We start from the raw sequence: 14,424 nt of genomic DNA, 5'->3' as shown, positions 1-14,424 counted from the left end.
ATAGAGCGAGACTCCATCTCAAATAAACACACACCTAAGGCATGCCACCTGGAAAAGAAATGGAAAACTTTTATCCTCCTTTCTATGGCTGAGGAAACTTGAGGCACAGTGAAATTAATCTCCCCAGTGATACACTGAGTGGCTCAATCAGGGTGAGAATCCAAGTTTTTTTTGTTTTGTTTTTTTTTGAGACGGAGTTTCACTCATGTTACCCAGGCTGGAGTGCAATGGCGCGATCTCGGCTCACCGCAACCTCCGCCTCCGGGGTTCAGGCAATTCTCCTGCCTCAGCCTCCTGAGTAGCTGGGATTACAGGCATGCACCACCATGCCCAGCTAATTTTTTGTATTTTTAGTAGAGACGGGGTTTCACCATGTTGATCAGGATGGTCTCGATCTCTTGACCTCGTGATCCACCCGCCTCGGCCTCCCACAGTGCTGGGATTACAGGCTTGAGCCACCGCGCCTGGCTGAGAATCCAAGTTTTGTACTCCAAGTGTGATTCAGTTTCTCTCACACCCTCTCAAATGACTCTAGAGGAAGGTATGTGTATAGGGATCCAGCAAAAATGAGCAGGTGCCTCAAGGGAAAGGGGCACATGGAGTCCACCAGGGGAGGTTCCCTGTGAGACCTAGTTTTCTTTTTATGACAGTGTTTAGAGGAAGTAGGAAGTCCACATGATAGGTCCTAACTCTTAATCATGATGTGGTTTTCCTGATAAGCTAACTAGTTCCTGGGGCCCAGAGAAGTTAAGAAGTTTGACCAAGGTCACACAGCCATAAACAGCATTGGCAGAGCTTGGAGGTTGCATCTAACTCTTTATTCCTGGTTTTGTCTCCTTGGTGCTAGAGGGGGAAGGATGAGAAGCAGGTAATAATGTGGTGGGGTTGGAGACACAAGGGGGTCCTTCCAGATTCAAACAGCGTCTCTGTCACAGGGGAAGTCTGCTAGTGAGAAAAACAGCAAGGTAAAATGCCAAGGCCTCAGGGTCACATAGAGTGGGTGGGAACCCTGGCCCCCCACTGATTAGTTATGTGGCCTCCACACTGTCACTTCACCTGTCTCAATTCCCTTTCAGGATTGCTGCAGATTCAGAGGAATGGTATCCAAGTACCCAGCCCATGGCCAGGCTTAGTCAGAAAAACAACATTATCATTATTACTCCACAGTGCCAGGCCAGCCACTGAAGGGGGACAGGACTGGATGTCCAAGGGACAGAAGTAGACTTTCAGTGCCAACAGTCCCAACCTGCAATCACTGGGCACAAATTTGCGGCAGGGCAGGGGCTGTCAGGTCAGGTCCATGATGCAATCACAGCTCTCTCCCTGTGCTACAAGGCGAACTATGACCTTCAGGAAACTGAAAAAACAGCCCATAAACAAGGAGTACAAAACAAAACCTCAGTGAATGTTTATTTCTCATCATACGGAACTGGTAGCAAAGCCAAAGATTTCTGCACTTGAACACTGGATACCACTCCCTACCCACCCAGTGAACATTTACAGTCATCACATCCCCTCTAGAACCCAAACCCCCATGCCGGGGTCCCTTCTCTCCTGCACACCTTCTTGCAGGGAGGGCTGTCAGGCCTGAAGGGGGTGCCGATTGCTTCTCCGTGCCTGCACGGGTATGAAATGTGGCCCATGGCCAGGCTCCTCTCCTGCCCTGCCCAGCAGCAGCATGGCCCTTGCCTTTCTTCAGTGCTCTCCAAACTGGTCAGAGAGGAGGCACAGACTGCTAGAAGGGTTAGAAAAGTCATAATTCACAGTCATTTGCTACAGAAAGTGCCTGGGGATCCGTCCTTGGATGCTTCTGCCTCCAAGCAATCCACTTAAACTCCAGGAGAGGGAACAGCTGAGATACTGGGATAGGGGTGGGAGCCCCCAGAAGCCACCCAGGAGAGACTGGCTGCAGAAGTGGGGTCCCTGGAGGCCTTCAAGATCTTGCAAGAAAATCAATTTGCTGTTGGCAGGTTGGCCTGAGAATCCTGGAGGCAGCTTTGGACATTGTGGGGACTCAGACCCACCCTCTCAGTCTACAGCTGTGGCAGTCAGAGGTTTGGCAATGCAGCCATGGTCACCTGGCCATGGTCTGGGGGCAGGGCCCAAACAAGAACCTGGTGCCTCCTGCCCCTCTTACTGAGCCATGCTGCCACCTAAGCCATCTAGAAAGGCTCAACTTTTTGGCAAACATCTGTGGCAGAGCCACTGGAGGCAGGGGAGGGGGATGCCGGCCTCTGCAAGGCAGGTGTAGCTCTGGGAGAACAGAATTCTCCCTCTCCTCCTCCTCTCACACACTGCCTATGGCTTCAGGTTGGAACCTCAAGCATAAAGGACCAAAATAAAGAGGATTTATAATCTAATACACCCCCTCTTCAGAAGGCAACGTGACCAGCAAAGGCTCAAACTTTCTAATCTGCTTTTCTATGTACTTGGCCTCTCTCCTGAGGCCTCACACCATCAGACAAGGAGAAAAGGAAAAAATGGCAAAGGAAGTCAAAAAACTGAACTAGGAATCGGGCAACCAGGGAAGAGCCTCAGGCCGCCCACAGAACAGGCTTTTGGGGAACTGAACACACAGACCAGCTGTGACCCTGACTTTCACATTGATGGGTGAATGGCAAGTGGGAGGTAATGAAATCTGGGAATGACAGGGGAGAGAAGCTGCCTGGAGTGTCAGTCCCGGAGGCATTTGCCCCTCTCCCTCGGGGGCCAGCCAGGGACTTCCCAGTTCAGGAAGTCCACCACGCTTGTGGTACATAAGTCCAAGATTGGCCCATCTTCCTTCCTGTGCCCTCTGCCTCTGGGGGCAGGGGAAGGAGGAAGGATGTGGTCCCTTGGGATCTCCTAGTGCTCTTCCAGCTCCCAGGAGCAGGGATGAGATCCCAGAGTCAGTGCAATGAACTGTCCATTCCAGTGAGGAAAAGGGAAGGTGTGGCTTGGGGACTGCACATCACACACAAGCCCACTCCAGAGTGGGGATGGTGGGCATGGGATACAAAAGGGTCTGGGGCTGTCTCCAGACAGAGAAGTCCTTGTGGGGAGCTGCTCCAGGCTCAGGTCCTGCTCGGGAGGGAGTCAGGTCATGTAGCGGGTGATGGCACGGAGGGCGTAGAGCAGAGCAGCTTGCATGCGCGCCTCCAGGAGCAGCAAGTTCACGTGGACCTGGGGCACAGAGGAGGGCATATTGGCAACTGATGTCACTCCTCACCCTCCACACCCCTCCCAGACTGCCAAGATCCCTGACCCACTTACCTCACCATTTCCTTTCCTACAGAGATGGCTTGGCCTCTGCTAAGGCTCTGAGCGGTGTAGCACAAGGGCAAGCACATTCATTCCTATCATGACTGAGCTCTGTATTCCCTGAGGCTGACACAAGAGCTACCACTAACTAACTAAGCATCTACTGGGAATCAGAGGTTTACGTACATTTTCTCATTTTATCCTCCCAACAATCTCGAAATATAGCAGTATTTATTTGCATTATAAAGATAAAATCCAAGCTACTCAGGAGGCTGAGGCAAGAGGATCACTTGAGTCCAGAAGTTCAAATACAGCCTGGGCAATACAGTGTGACCCTATCACAAAAACAAAAAACTTTGGAAGGCTGAGGCAGGAAGATCATTTGAGCTCAGAAGGTTGAGACCAGGATGGACAATACAGTGAGACCTCATCTCAACTAAAAATTTAAAATATTAGTTGGTGCATGTCTCAGGCCCTCTGGGGACAGAGGTGGGAGAACACTTGAGCCCAGGAAGTGGAGGCTCCAGTGAGTTGAAATTGTGCCACTCCACTCCAGCCTGAGCAACACAGCAATACCCTGTCTCAAAACAAAAACAAAAACAAAAGGATAAAAAGCTCAGAGAAGGCCAGGCACGATGGCGCACCTGTAATCCCAGCACTTTGGGAGGCCAAGGCGGAAGGATCACAGGGTCAGGAGTTCGAAACCAGCCTGCCCAGCGTGGTGAAACCCCGTCTCTACTAAAAACACAAAAAATTAGCCAGGCATGGTGATGTGCATCTGTAATCTCAGCTACTCAGGAGTCCAAGGCAGGAGAATCGCTTGAGCCCAGGAAGCGGAGGTTGCAGTGAACCAAGACCACGCCACTGCACTCCAGAGACAGACACAAACTAAAAAAAAAAAAAAAAAAAAAAAAAAAAAAAAAAAAGCTAAGAGAGATGATGTGACTTGTCCAAAGTCACACTGCTACTAAGAGATAGTGTTATGATTTGAACCCAGGCCCATTAAGCTACCACTAATGTGAAGCAGGCACCCACGTTTCCATTTTACAGGTGAGTAAATGGACTCTGAAATCACACAGTGGAACAGGACTTCAATCCAGAGCAATAGGTCCAGGTATCCCACCTAGCAGGACAGACTCAGTCTGGGGGCCCTCACTGGGTCCTAACCCTTTGCCCTCTCCACTGGCTGGGCTTGTCTACTTCCATCCTACCCTGCCTATATCGGTCATACCTTCTCTGAGTGGCGGAAGTGCCTCCAGAAGAGGTTGTACATTCTTCGGGTGGTCTTCTCTGGGTAGCAGGCCACTGTCTTGATATAGACCTTGAGGTTCCGCTCCAGGAGCTGGTTCACCTCCCCATAATCATAGTCATCATATCTGGATGGAAAGGTCCCAGCAGCATTACTCACCCTCTCCTCCCAGAGGCAGCTCCTCCCCCCAACCACACCCTATAGAGGGAAGAACAGAGAGTGCTGAGAAAAGTCAGAAGGTAGAAGCAACAACAAGCCTAGTTCCTCTTGGAGAAACAGCTGACATCATGTATTACAGGCTGCCACATTGGCAGGGGATGACTTAAAGGAATGCAGAGAATGAGCATGCTGTATTGAATACCAACTATGTGCCAAGTGGACATGTACTCATGGAATCCTCAAAACTATGCTATTGTGTATATGACTAGATGGTGTATGCAATCTACTACATGCATCAACCCCACTTTATAGATGAGAAAACTGAGATTCAGAGAAAGGAAGTCATTTGTCCTAGTTAATACAGCAAGGAATGGTTTTTTGTTTTTTGGGTTTTTTTTGAGACAGTGTCTTGCCCTCTTGCCAGGATGGAATGCAGTGGCATGATCTCAGCTCACTGCAACCTCTGCCTTCTGTGTTCAAGCGATTCTCCTGCCTCAGTCTCCTAAGTAGCTGGGATTACAGGTGTGTGCTACCACTCCCAGCCAATTTTTGTATTTTTAGCAGAGACGGGGTTTTACCATATTGGTCAGGCTGGTCTTGAACTCTTGACCTGGAGATCTGCCCGCCTCAGCCTTCCAAAGTGCTGGGATTACAGGTGTGAGCCACTGTCCCTGGCCAGGAATGGGTTTTAAACCCAGCTTTGCCTAGCTCAGAGGCCATTTTCACTACTCTACATAAAGGCCACAGAAGGTGGAGGAGGAGGTCATTGAAGGAGAAGGAAGAGGATAAGGGTAAAAAGGAGCTGTACTCATTCTACAGATGGGCAAACTAAGCCCTGGAGAAGATGATTAACTTCTTCAAAGCCATAAAGCAAGTTGGTGATGAGTCTAGAAGCCACTGAGTCACCCCTAGTCTAGTGGGTTAGGGCAGCCAATGTAATCGCAGATCAGCGTAGATGGAGGAATGACTGGCTGAAAACTGGAAGGCAGATTTGGAAGACAAAGAAATAGGAGCAAGGACCATGTTGGACAGTGGAGAAGCCTGAGGGCTGGGCAGAAACCAGCCTGAGCCACATTCTAAGAAGCCTGCCCTTGGCCAGCCATGGGTTGGAGACCTACTAATGACTAGAGTAAGAGAATGGTTAATTAAGTATAGGTCAACCCACTCAGTGAAATATGATTTACAGCTAGTAATACACAGAAACACAAACTTTCTACAAGGAACATGTACCTTTTTTAAAATTGGGGGATAATTTTTTGGTGCCTGGTATGAACTGTTAAGTGAGAAAAGCAGGGAAAAAAATCGTATGTTCACTAAAACATGCTCGTGTTTGAGTAAATGAATAAAATAACTGAAATGAGTAGGGAAATGGCAACAGACCTTGTTTTTGTAAATTACATATGCTTTTGTTACTCGTGCATAGAGAAAGAAAGGTGTCGGGCATAGTGGCTCACACCTGTAATCCCAGCACTTTGGGAGGCTGAGAAAAGCAGATCGCTTGAGGTTGGCAGTTCAAGGCCAGCCTGGCCAACATGGTGAAACACCATTTCTACTAAAAATGCAAAAATTAACTGGGCATGGTGGTGTGCACCTGTAGTTCCAGCTACTAAGAAAGATGAGGCAAAAGATCACCTGAGCCCGGGAGCTGGAAGTTGCAGTGAGCTGAGATCTCTCCATTGCACTCAAGCCTGGGTGACAGAGCAAGGCTCTATCTCAAAAATAAATAAATAAATAAAAAAGAGACAGGAGGGAGATAACTGATAGTTATAAGAACAGATAGTATAACACATAATTTTTCTTTTCTTTTTTTTAGTGAAGGGTCTTGCTGTGTTGCCCAGGCTGGAGTGCACTGGTGCAATCACGGCTCACAATAGCCTTGAGCTCTTGGGCACAAGTGATCCTCCTGTCTCAGCCTCTTGAATATCTGGGACTACAGGCAAGCGCCACCCCAACTCAGCTAATTTTATTTATTTTATTTATGTATTTTTTTTTTGAGATGGAGTTTTGCTTTTGTTGCCCAGGCTGGAGTACAATGGCACCATCTCAGCTCACCGCAACCACCTCCCTGGTTCAAGCGATTCTCCTGCCTCAGCTTCCCGAGTAGCTGGGATTACAGGCATGCACCACCGTGCCAGGCTAATTTTGTATTTTTAGTAGAGATGGGGTTTCTCCACGTTGGTCAGGCTGGTTTCAAACTCTCGACCTCAGGTGATCCACCTGCCTCCACCTCCCAAAGTGCAGCGCTTATAGGTGTGAGCCACTGTACCCAGCCTAATTTAAATTTTTTGTACGAATAGGTCTTATTATGTTGCCCAGGCTGAGGCAACAAACTCCTGGCCTCATGTAATCCTACTGCTTCAGCCTCCTAAAGCGCTGGGATTGCGGGTGTGAGCCACTGCACCTGCCTTTATTTTCTTTTTTGTTAACTGTGTTTTTGAATTTTATTTATTTATTTTGAGATAGTCTTCCTCTGTTGTCCAGGCTGGAGTGCAGTGGTAGGATCTCGGCTCACTGAAGCCTCTACCTCCCAGGCTCAAGGGATCCTCCTGCCTCAGCTTCCCAAGTAGCTGGAACTACCGGTGTCAGCCCTACAACTGGCTAATTTTTGTATTTTTTGTACAGATGGGGTTTCACCATGTAGCTCAGGTTGGTCTCGAACTCCTGGACTCCAGCAGTCCACCTGCTTCAGTCTTCCAAAGTGCTGGGGTTACAGGCATGAGCCGCCACTTCTGGCAGAGATTTTTTATTTTAAATAAAAAATTAATTGTTTGGCCGGGTATGGTGAAATATTATGCAATATATATGTCCTTATTTGAGAAAAGAATTACTACTTGAATTGAAAATACATAACTCTCTCTACATATATATAGGATGGTGTGTATATATGTATGTGTGAATGTGTGTATATGTACATGTACATATATCAAGCTGTAGTTATGTCTGGGAGTGCAGTTAAAGAGTTTATTTACAAGGTTCAAACAATGAGTACTTCTATCATCTTTTAAAATCACCAAAGAGTTAAATTTGCTTTGAAAAACAGTACAGGCAAAGAAAGGAAAAGAAAAAACAAAGAAAACAGAAACAACTGTGAGCCCAGAGTGAAGACTTGCAGTGCACACACCCTCCTAGGTGAAAGAACATGAACTCGCCTGATGCCAAAGACGCAGTGGATATAGTTCCAGATGGCCCTGCGGAGCACGGAGGTGTCCACACCGCTGTGCATGGCGATGGTATTGTAGGTGAGGCTATAGGCTGCCTGGAACTTCTCGTCCAGCAGCTGTCCACCCTCAGGGTAGAGCCGCTGGATCAGTGAGTAGCCATGGTCTTCCCAGGTATAATCCTTAGGTACATGGAAAGGGATTGGTGAGTCTTCGGAGCCCAAGACCAGCCAGAGAGACCCCATCCTCTGTACCTCTGGACCTGGGCTCTCCGTAATTCTCCCTTCTTGTATCAAATGTGCTGCTTGCTCTGGGCCTGAGAGGTCCAGAAGGGAACACTTTAGTGATGACCTTCTCCTTATGATCAGCAACTCCTGAGCTTAGGGCATAGATGGGTCCCTTAAGGATTCACAGGGACCTCATTGCCCTCATGGAATCTTAAGGGAAGAAGGTATCCTACTCTTTTTTTTTTTTTTTGAGACAGGGTCTGGCTCTGTCACTTAGGCTGGAGTGCAGTAATGCGATCACAGCTCACTACAGCCTTGACCTCCCAGCTCAAGTGATCCTCCTACCTCAGCCATCCAAGTAGCTGGGACTACAGGTATGCACCACCTTCCAACTAATTTTTAAAATGTTTTTGTAGGCCGGACCCGGTGGCTCATGTCTGTAATCCCAGCACTTTGGAAGGCCGAGGCAGGCATATCACCTGAGATCAGGAGTTCAAGACCAGCCTAGCTGAATGGTGAAACCCCATCTCTACAAAAATACAAAAAAATTAGGTGGGCATGATGGCGGGTGCCTGTAATCCCAGCTACTCAGGAAGCTGAGGCAGGAGAATCACTTGAACCCGGAAGGCGAAGGTTGCAGTGAGCCAAGATGACGCCATTGTACTCCAGCCTGGGTGACAAATCAAGACTCTGTCTCAAAAAAAGAAAATCAAATAAAATGTTTTTGTAGAGACAATGTTTTGCCATGTTGCCCAGGCTGGTTTCAAGCTTCAGGGCTCAAGCAATCCTCCCACCTTGTCTTCCCAAATTGCTGGGATTATAGGTGTGAACTACCATGCCCAGCTGGGTACCTAACTCTGTAACTACTCAAACTATCCACCCGCCACTTGCTTGTAAATGTGGAGCAATGGCTAAGACTAGTAGAGAGAGCCTTACCTGGGCCCGGAAGGTGGGGGGCGCCTGAGCCCCTCTCCGGGTGAAGTCCTCATACCCGAAAGTGGGGTCTTCCACAAAGCACAGCATGTCTGGGTGTGGAGAGGGCTCCAAGATATCAGCTGAGAACCAGAAAGAGGTCACAGTGAGGCTGAGGCATGGGGCAGGCAGGGCTCCACTCCTGATTAATCACCAAAAGGGGAGGGGAAGGCAGAATAGAGGGCCAAAAAAAGCCCCTTGCTACAATGAGTGGGGCACGACTTCAGCTGGAGGCAGGCCTTGCGGAGGGGGTGAATCAGGCCCATGGACTCATGAAGCCAGGCCACTAGTAACAATAATAGTGGCAGTTATTTATGGAGCTGCTCCCCTGGACCAGGTGCTGTGCTAAGACCTTAGCTTCTGCTGCCCCACTAATCCCACACAGGAATCCTGAAGTCCTGAGACAGGAAGTGACTCGTTGGTAATTGCACAGCCACAAAGGCTAGCAGTCCAGGATTCAAACCCAGGTTTGAGCCCAAGGCCTGTGCTCAGAACCTCTTGGAAGGGAGGTTAAGAAGTGGCTGCCTCTGGAATGCAGGAGGCGGCTCCTCTCCACCAAAGGTGGCCTAAGAAGGAGTACCCCCTGAGCCTGGATGCCTGTGATCCTGTACCTGAGGGGGTCACCAGCAGGCTTTCCGACTTCTCCAGCTCAAAGCGGCTCTCCATCTCCTCCTGGGACGCCCCCTCGTCCCGCAGCAGGCTCTCCTGCAGCTGCCGCATGCGTTCCATCAGAGCCTCCACATCGCGGGCAGCCTCAAAGCCCTGGAGTAGAGGACTAGTGGTGACTGACTACTCCTTCCGCCTCTGGGAAGTTCCACTCATCCTTCCCACAGGCCAGGCTGTCCTAACGATCACAAAGGTCCAGGGCATCCTCTGTGCCAGCCACTGTGTCGCATAGCCCATGGGGTCTGTGCTTCCTAAAGTGATGTTTATGAAGAATAGACACATCTTCCCTAAGCAGGAATTTTTAAAGTATCTGCATTTTTGTATTAAAATAAACAAGGTTACATTATAGAGTAAGAGGTAGACTGTAGTTTTAAAGTGCTAAAACCAACAGCCTTTAAGCCTATGGCTTATACACAGTGTCAGTCACATGGTGTTTCATTTAACCCTCACAGCCTACTGTGAGTAAGGGGTCTTTATCCCCCCATTTCACAGAGGAAACTGAGCTTCAAAGTCAAATAACTTATGTGGTCTCTCACAGCAGCAGGTAGTGCAGGCACCAGGGATAGGGAAGCAGTGGCTTCTACTCAAGGACTGGAGGTCATGCCTGCTTCCTCCCTCCTCAAGACCCAGGCCTGTGACTTACCCCAGAGTTGTTCAGTGGGTCCCTGCTGGGGGGGCTGCTCTGCTCACTGGGGGGTGTCGGTGCCTGGGGGGCAGGGCTGCCATCTGCATCTGCCTCAGGAAGGATGCCACAGCCAAACACGAAGGAGGAAAGCGAGTGGCAATGGGTGAGCAGGACCAGGGCCTGAATGAGCTCAGCCAGGGACCAGGTGTGCTCGCCAGTCTTCAGCAAGGCCTAGAAGGGACAAGATGGAAGGTCAGAGCTGCTCAGTGCCTTCCCTGGGCTGCCCACCAGGCCTCTCTGCCCCCTGCACCTGGATGTGTTCCTTGGTGATGAGCCACGGCCGATGTGCCAGCAACTTGTTGATCTCGCTGAGCTTGCGTAGCTTCTCGGGGGCCCGGTGGAGGCCCAGCAGCCACTCAGGGTCTCCTCCAGTCTGCAGAAACTCAGCCATGTGGGAGCCTACCAGGTAAGAACACTGATGGCGGGCGGCAGCCTGTGAAGGTAGCGGACAGAGCCTCAGTCACCCTGTTCCCTTTGTGCCTGGCTCAGGGTGGGTACTCCACCAGGGGAGAGGTTGTTGGGTTCAGTGTTACCCAAGAAGCCAGAAATCTAAGTTGAAAGTAACCCCAGCTCTGCCACCAGCTTGCAGGTCACCTAACTCCTTTTGGCACCCTCAGTTTGCCAATCTGTACGTAACAAAGGCACTAACAATGCCTTTCTTCAAAACCTAAAATTTTCCTGAAGCCTTCCTTCCAAGAAAAATGAAAAAGAAAAAACCTAAAACTCTATAAGTTAGATAAAACCAGGGCTAGCCGGGCGCGGTGGCTCACGAGGTCAAGAGATCTAGACCATCCTGGTCAACATGGTGAAACCCCGTCTCTACTAAAAATACAAAAAATTAGCTGGGCATGGTGGCGCGTGCCTGTAATCCCAGCTACTCAGGAGGCTGAGGCAGGAGAATTGCCTGAACCCAGGAGGCGGAGGTTGCGGTGAGCCGAGATCGCACCATTGCACTCCAGCCTGGGTAACAAGGGCGAAACTCCGTCTCAAAAAAAAAAAAAAAACAAACAAACAAACAAACAAAAAACCAGGGCTTTCCCTACTCTATGCTGACTTCCCTCCTTGTCTATGGAATCAGCTCACAAAGCTCCCAGAAAAGAGATCAAAGGACAGAACCCCCCACAAGGCCACCTCTCCAAGCGTCAGGCCCACAGAGGCTCACCATGATGGCAATGTAGTGGCGCCAGGAGCTGGCCAAGGGACCATCTGTGTGCAGCAGCAGGTAGTGCAGGCGCCAGAATCTGGTAAAGTAGTCGGGGTGCAGGCCCATCACCACTGCCAGGTTGTCTACCCGCCCAGAGGACATCAGTGCCTCCAGCCCCAGGTGCTGCTCAAGGCTCTCGGTCCCCTCCCGAAGGACCTGCCAAGCAAAGGGAAGGAGAACATGGGTTTCCCTCCTGCCCCACTCATCAAAGAGACCAATGTATTCTTCTAGCGGGTTTTTAATAGCAAGAAACGAAAAACCGTGCCGAGTGCGGTGGCTCATGCCTGTAATCCCAGCACTTTGGGAGGCTGAGGCGGGTGGATCACAGACAAGGTCAGGAGTTTGAGACCAGCCTGGCCAATATAGTGAAACCCCATCTCTACTAAAGATACAAAAAATTAGCCGGGTGTGGTGGCAGGCACCTGTAATCCAAGCTACTCCTGAGGCTGAGGCAGAGAATGGCTTGAACCCGGGAGGCAGAGGTTGCAGTGAGCCAAGATCACGCCATTGCACTTCAGCCTGGGCCACAGAGTGAGACTTCGTCTCAAAAAAAAAAAAAAAAGAAAGAAACTAAAAACCACAACCATGTCCAAAAAGAAGGAATGAGAAGAAACAGATTATTTTAAAAAGTGATTCAGTGAATACTTGCTAGGTACCTCATATCATAACAGCCAGTATTTACACATACAATGCTATGTGCCGAGCACTGTTCAAACATGCATATTTTAACTAAACTCGCACAACAACTATAAAATTGAAGTTCCGTTTCTTCATTTTTAGGTAGGAAAACTCAGGTACAGAGAGTAAAAGCACAGTTTCTCCTTCCCTTCATGGAACGTCTATTCTAACACTGCAAAATAGTTCACTTTTCCTGAGTGCTGTCTCCATGCCATCGCTGAGTTTAGGGTTTTCTCTGCATGATTTCATGGGATCTTGTCAATAAGCCTGTGAGGTGAATATTATTTCTCTCACTTTGCCAGATGAGGAAAACAGGAAGTTTTATTCCTGGCTCAAAGTCACAGATCTGATAAATGACAGAAGCAGATTCAAATCCAGATGAACTCCAAAGCCTATTTCTTTCTTTTTTTTTTTTTTTTTAATAGAGACAGGGTCCTACTATGTTGTCCAGGCTGGTCTTAAGCAATCCCCCTACCTTGGTCTCCCAAAGTGCTGAGATTATAGGCGTAAGCTACCGTGCCTGGCTGTCTGTTTCTTTTATTATAAAAAAGTGATTATTTATAAATGAAAAAATAAAACACAAGAGCAATACTTGAGCTTAGAATTCTGGGCCACAGACATAAATAATCAGCAAGTGGTTGCTCGCCTTACATGTACAAAGGAGCAGAGGAACAGGGTTTAGAGGGAGGTTAAATGTTTGTTAGCTCCTTAACCACTTGCGCTACACGTTCGGAGAACAGGAGAGCAAAGAGGAGAGGAAACAAAAAATTTACCCTTGTTCACTGAAGGCCAAAGAAAATGAGGACACTAGTTTTATTTACATTTGTCTGCATATGTTTTGAAGGTATCTCCACTATCCCAACACACTAGAATGTAAGCTACATAATGGCAAAGATTTTTGTATGTCTTGTTCACCGCTATATCCCAAACAACCAGAACAGCGCCTGACACAGATTAATCATTCAATAGATACATTAAGTAAATGAATGAATGAACTGACTCAGTAAATGAAAGATGTCTTTCTTGTATTAAGTGAAAAACAAAATAAAAAAACAGGTTGTAAACTATGACCGTGGTTCTGTACTGAAAGTATTGGCTTGAAAAAAGCACAGTAAACAGTGGCAAATGGTTAACAGTGATGATCTCTGCAAGGTGCAGGAGGATACAGGAGATCAGAGCTTTCTGTAACAATGGAAATTTTAAAAATAATAAACATATATTACTTTTGAAACAGAAAAGAACATGTATTATATGTACAGTCATGGATGAGAAGATAAACATAAATTGTTATATCTTCTTAAGGGAAAACAGGCACTGATCTAAGGTACCAAAAGTTTGGCCATGAAAAAAAAGACAAAAAAGTTTGGCCACTACCTGGCTGTTACTAGCACTTGATCTCTTTGAGTCTGTTTCTTCCCAGCAAAATGGGGATGACAGTGCCTGCTTCACAGAGCCGTTTTGTGAATTAAATGAATCAGAAATCAGAGAGGAATAGTTTCAAAGCTGCAATTTAAGGAACAGAAAAAGACACCTGCCCACCAACACGCCATGTCCTTTCTTCCCAGGGACCAAGGATCTCTAACCCCTTCCAAGCTTACCTCCTCCACGGGGATGAAGGCGCTGGGCCCTCGAGGGCCTCGCCGAGCCCGGCTCTCCCTCTGCTCCTGGGAGGAAACACATGGAGGTTAGTCCATGGTGGAATGGAGAATAAAGAGAATTCTTACCTATCCAGCCTCTTCCTCCTATCCAAGGGGCTACAGTGAGCTGTTACACCCACCTTTCTAGCACACCTTGCATGGTGGAGCCAGGTGGCAGATATATGCATGTTTGGAAGGGTTAAGCAAGAAAGTGGGCTCACTCCAGGCTGCGCTCTTCAGGAACTGGGCTGGGACCCAAGATTCCCAGCATTGTGGGGTGGGATGGGCCTGGAGAAGGAAATATATAGCCACCATGCTGTGCATCTCCAGGAGGGCACCTTCTTAGTGGCCCCAGAGAACTCATACAAGAACACCCCATGGTTTGTACCCTGACGCCAGGTAACCAAGTACCCCAGATGCTTCAGCACCAGCTTCAGTCTCTCTTACATGTTCATTTCTTTCTTTCTTTCTTTTTTTTTTTTTTTTTTGAGACGGAGTTTCACTCATGTTACCCAGGCTGGAGTGCAATGGCGCGATCTCGGCTCACCG

General features: G+C 48.4%; 1 protein-coding gene across 1 annotated transcript in view; it reads right to left on the bottom strand.

Annotated features, from left to right (window-relative positions):
- Positions 1–1,388: 1,388 nt before the first annotated feature.
- SESN2 (sestrin 2) overlaps positions 1,389–14,424 on the bottom strand; it is a 22,198-nt gene continuing 9,162 nt past the window's right edge. The window contains exons 2-10 of the mRNA XM_017534745.2: positions 13,837–13,902; positions 11,519–11,716; positions 10,607–10,789; positions 10,315–10,527; positions 9,617–9,767; positions 8,970–9,088; positions 7,798–7,988; positions 4,472–4,616; positions 1,389–3,162 (exon numbers count right to left, since the gene is read on the bottom strand). Coding sequence (XP_017390234.1) covers positions 3,076–3,162; positions 4,472–4,616; positions 7,798–7,988; positions 8,970–9,088; positions 9,617–9,767; positions 10,315–10,527; positions 10,607–10,789; positions 11,519–11,716; positions 13,837–13,902 — 1,353 coding nt within the window. The 3' untranslated portion in view covers positions 1,389–3,075. The remainder of the gene's footprint in view (positions 3,163–4,471; positions 4,617–7,797; positions 7,989–8,969; positions 9,089–9,616; positions 9,768–10,314; positions 10,528–10,606; positions 10,790–11,518; positions 11,717–13,836; positions 13,903–14,424) is intronic.

Source organism: Cebus imitator, unplaced genomic scaffold (genome assembly GCF_001604975.1).
Source record: "Cebus imitator isolate Cc_AM_T3 unplaced genomic scaffold, Cebus_imitator-1.0 Scaffold87, whole genome shotgun sequence".
In the NCBI taxonomy this organism is placed as follows: Eukaryota; Metazoa; Chordata; class Mammalia; order Primates; family Cebidae; genus Cebus; species Cebus imitator.
This window is presented reverse-complemented; position numbering and strand designations above follow the sequence as displayed.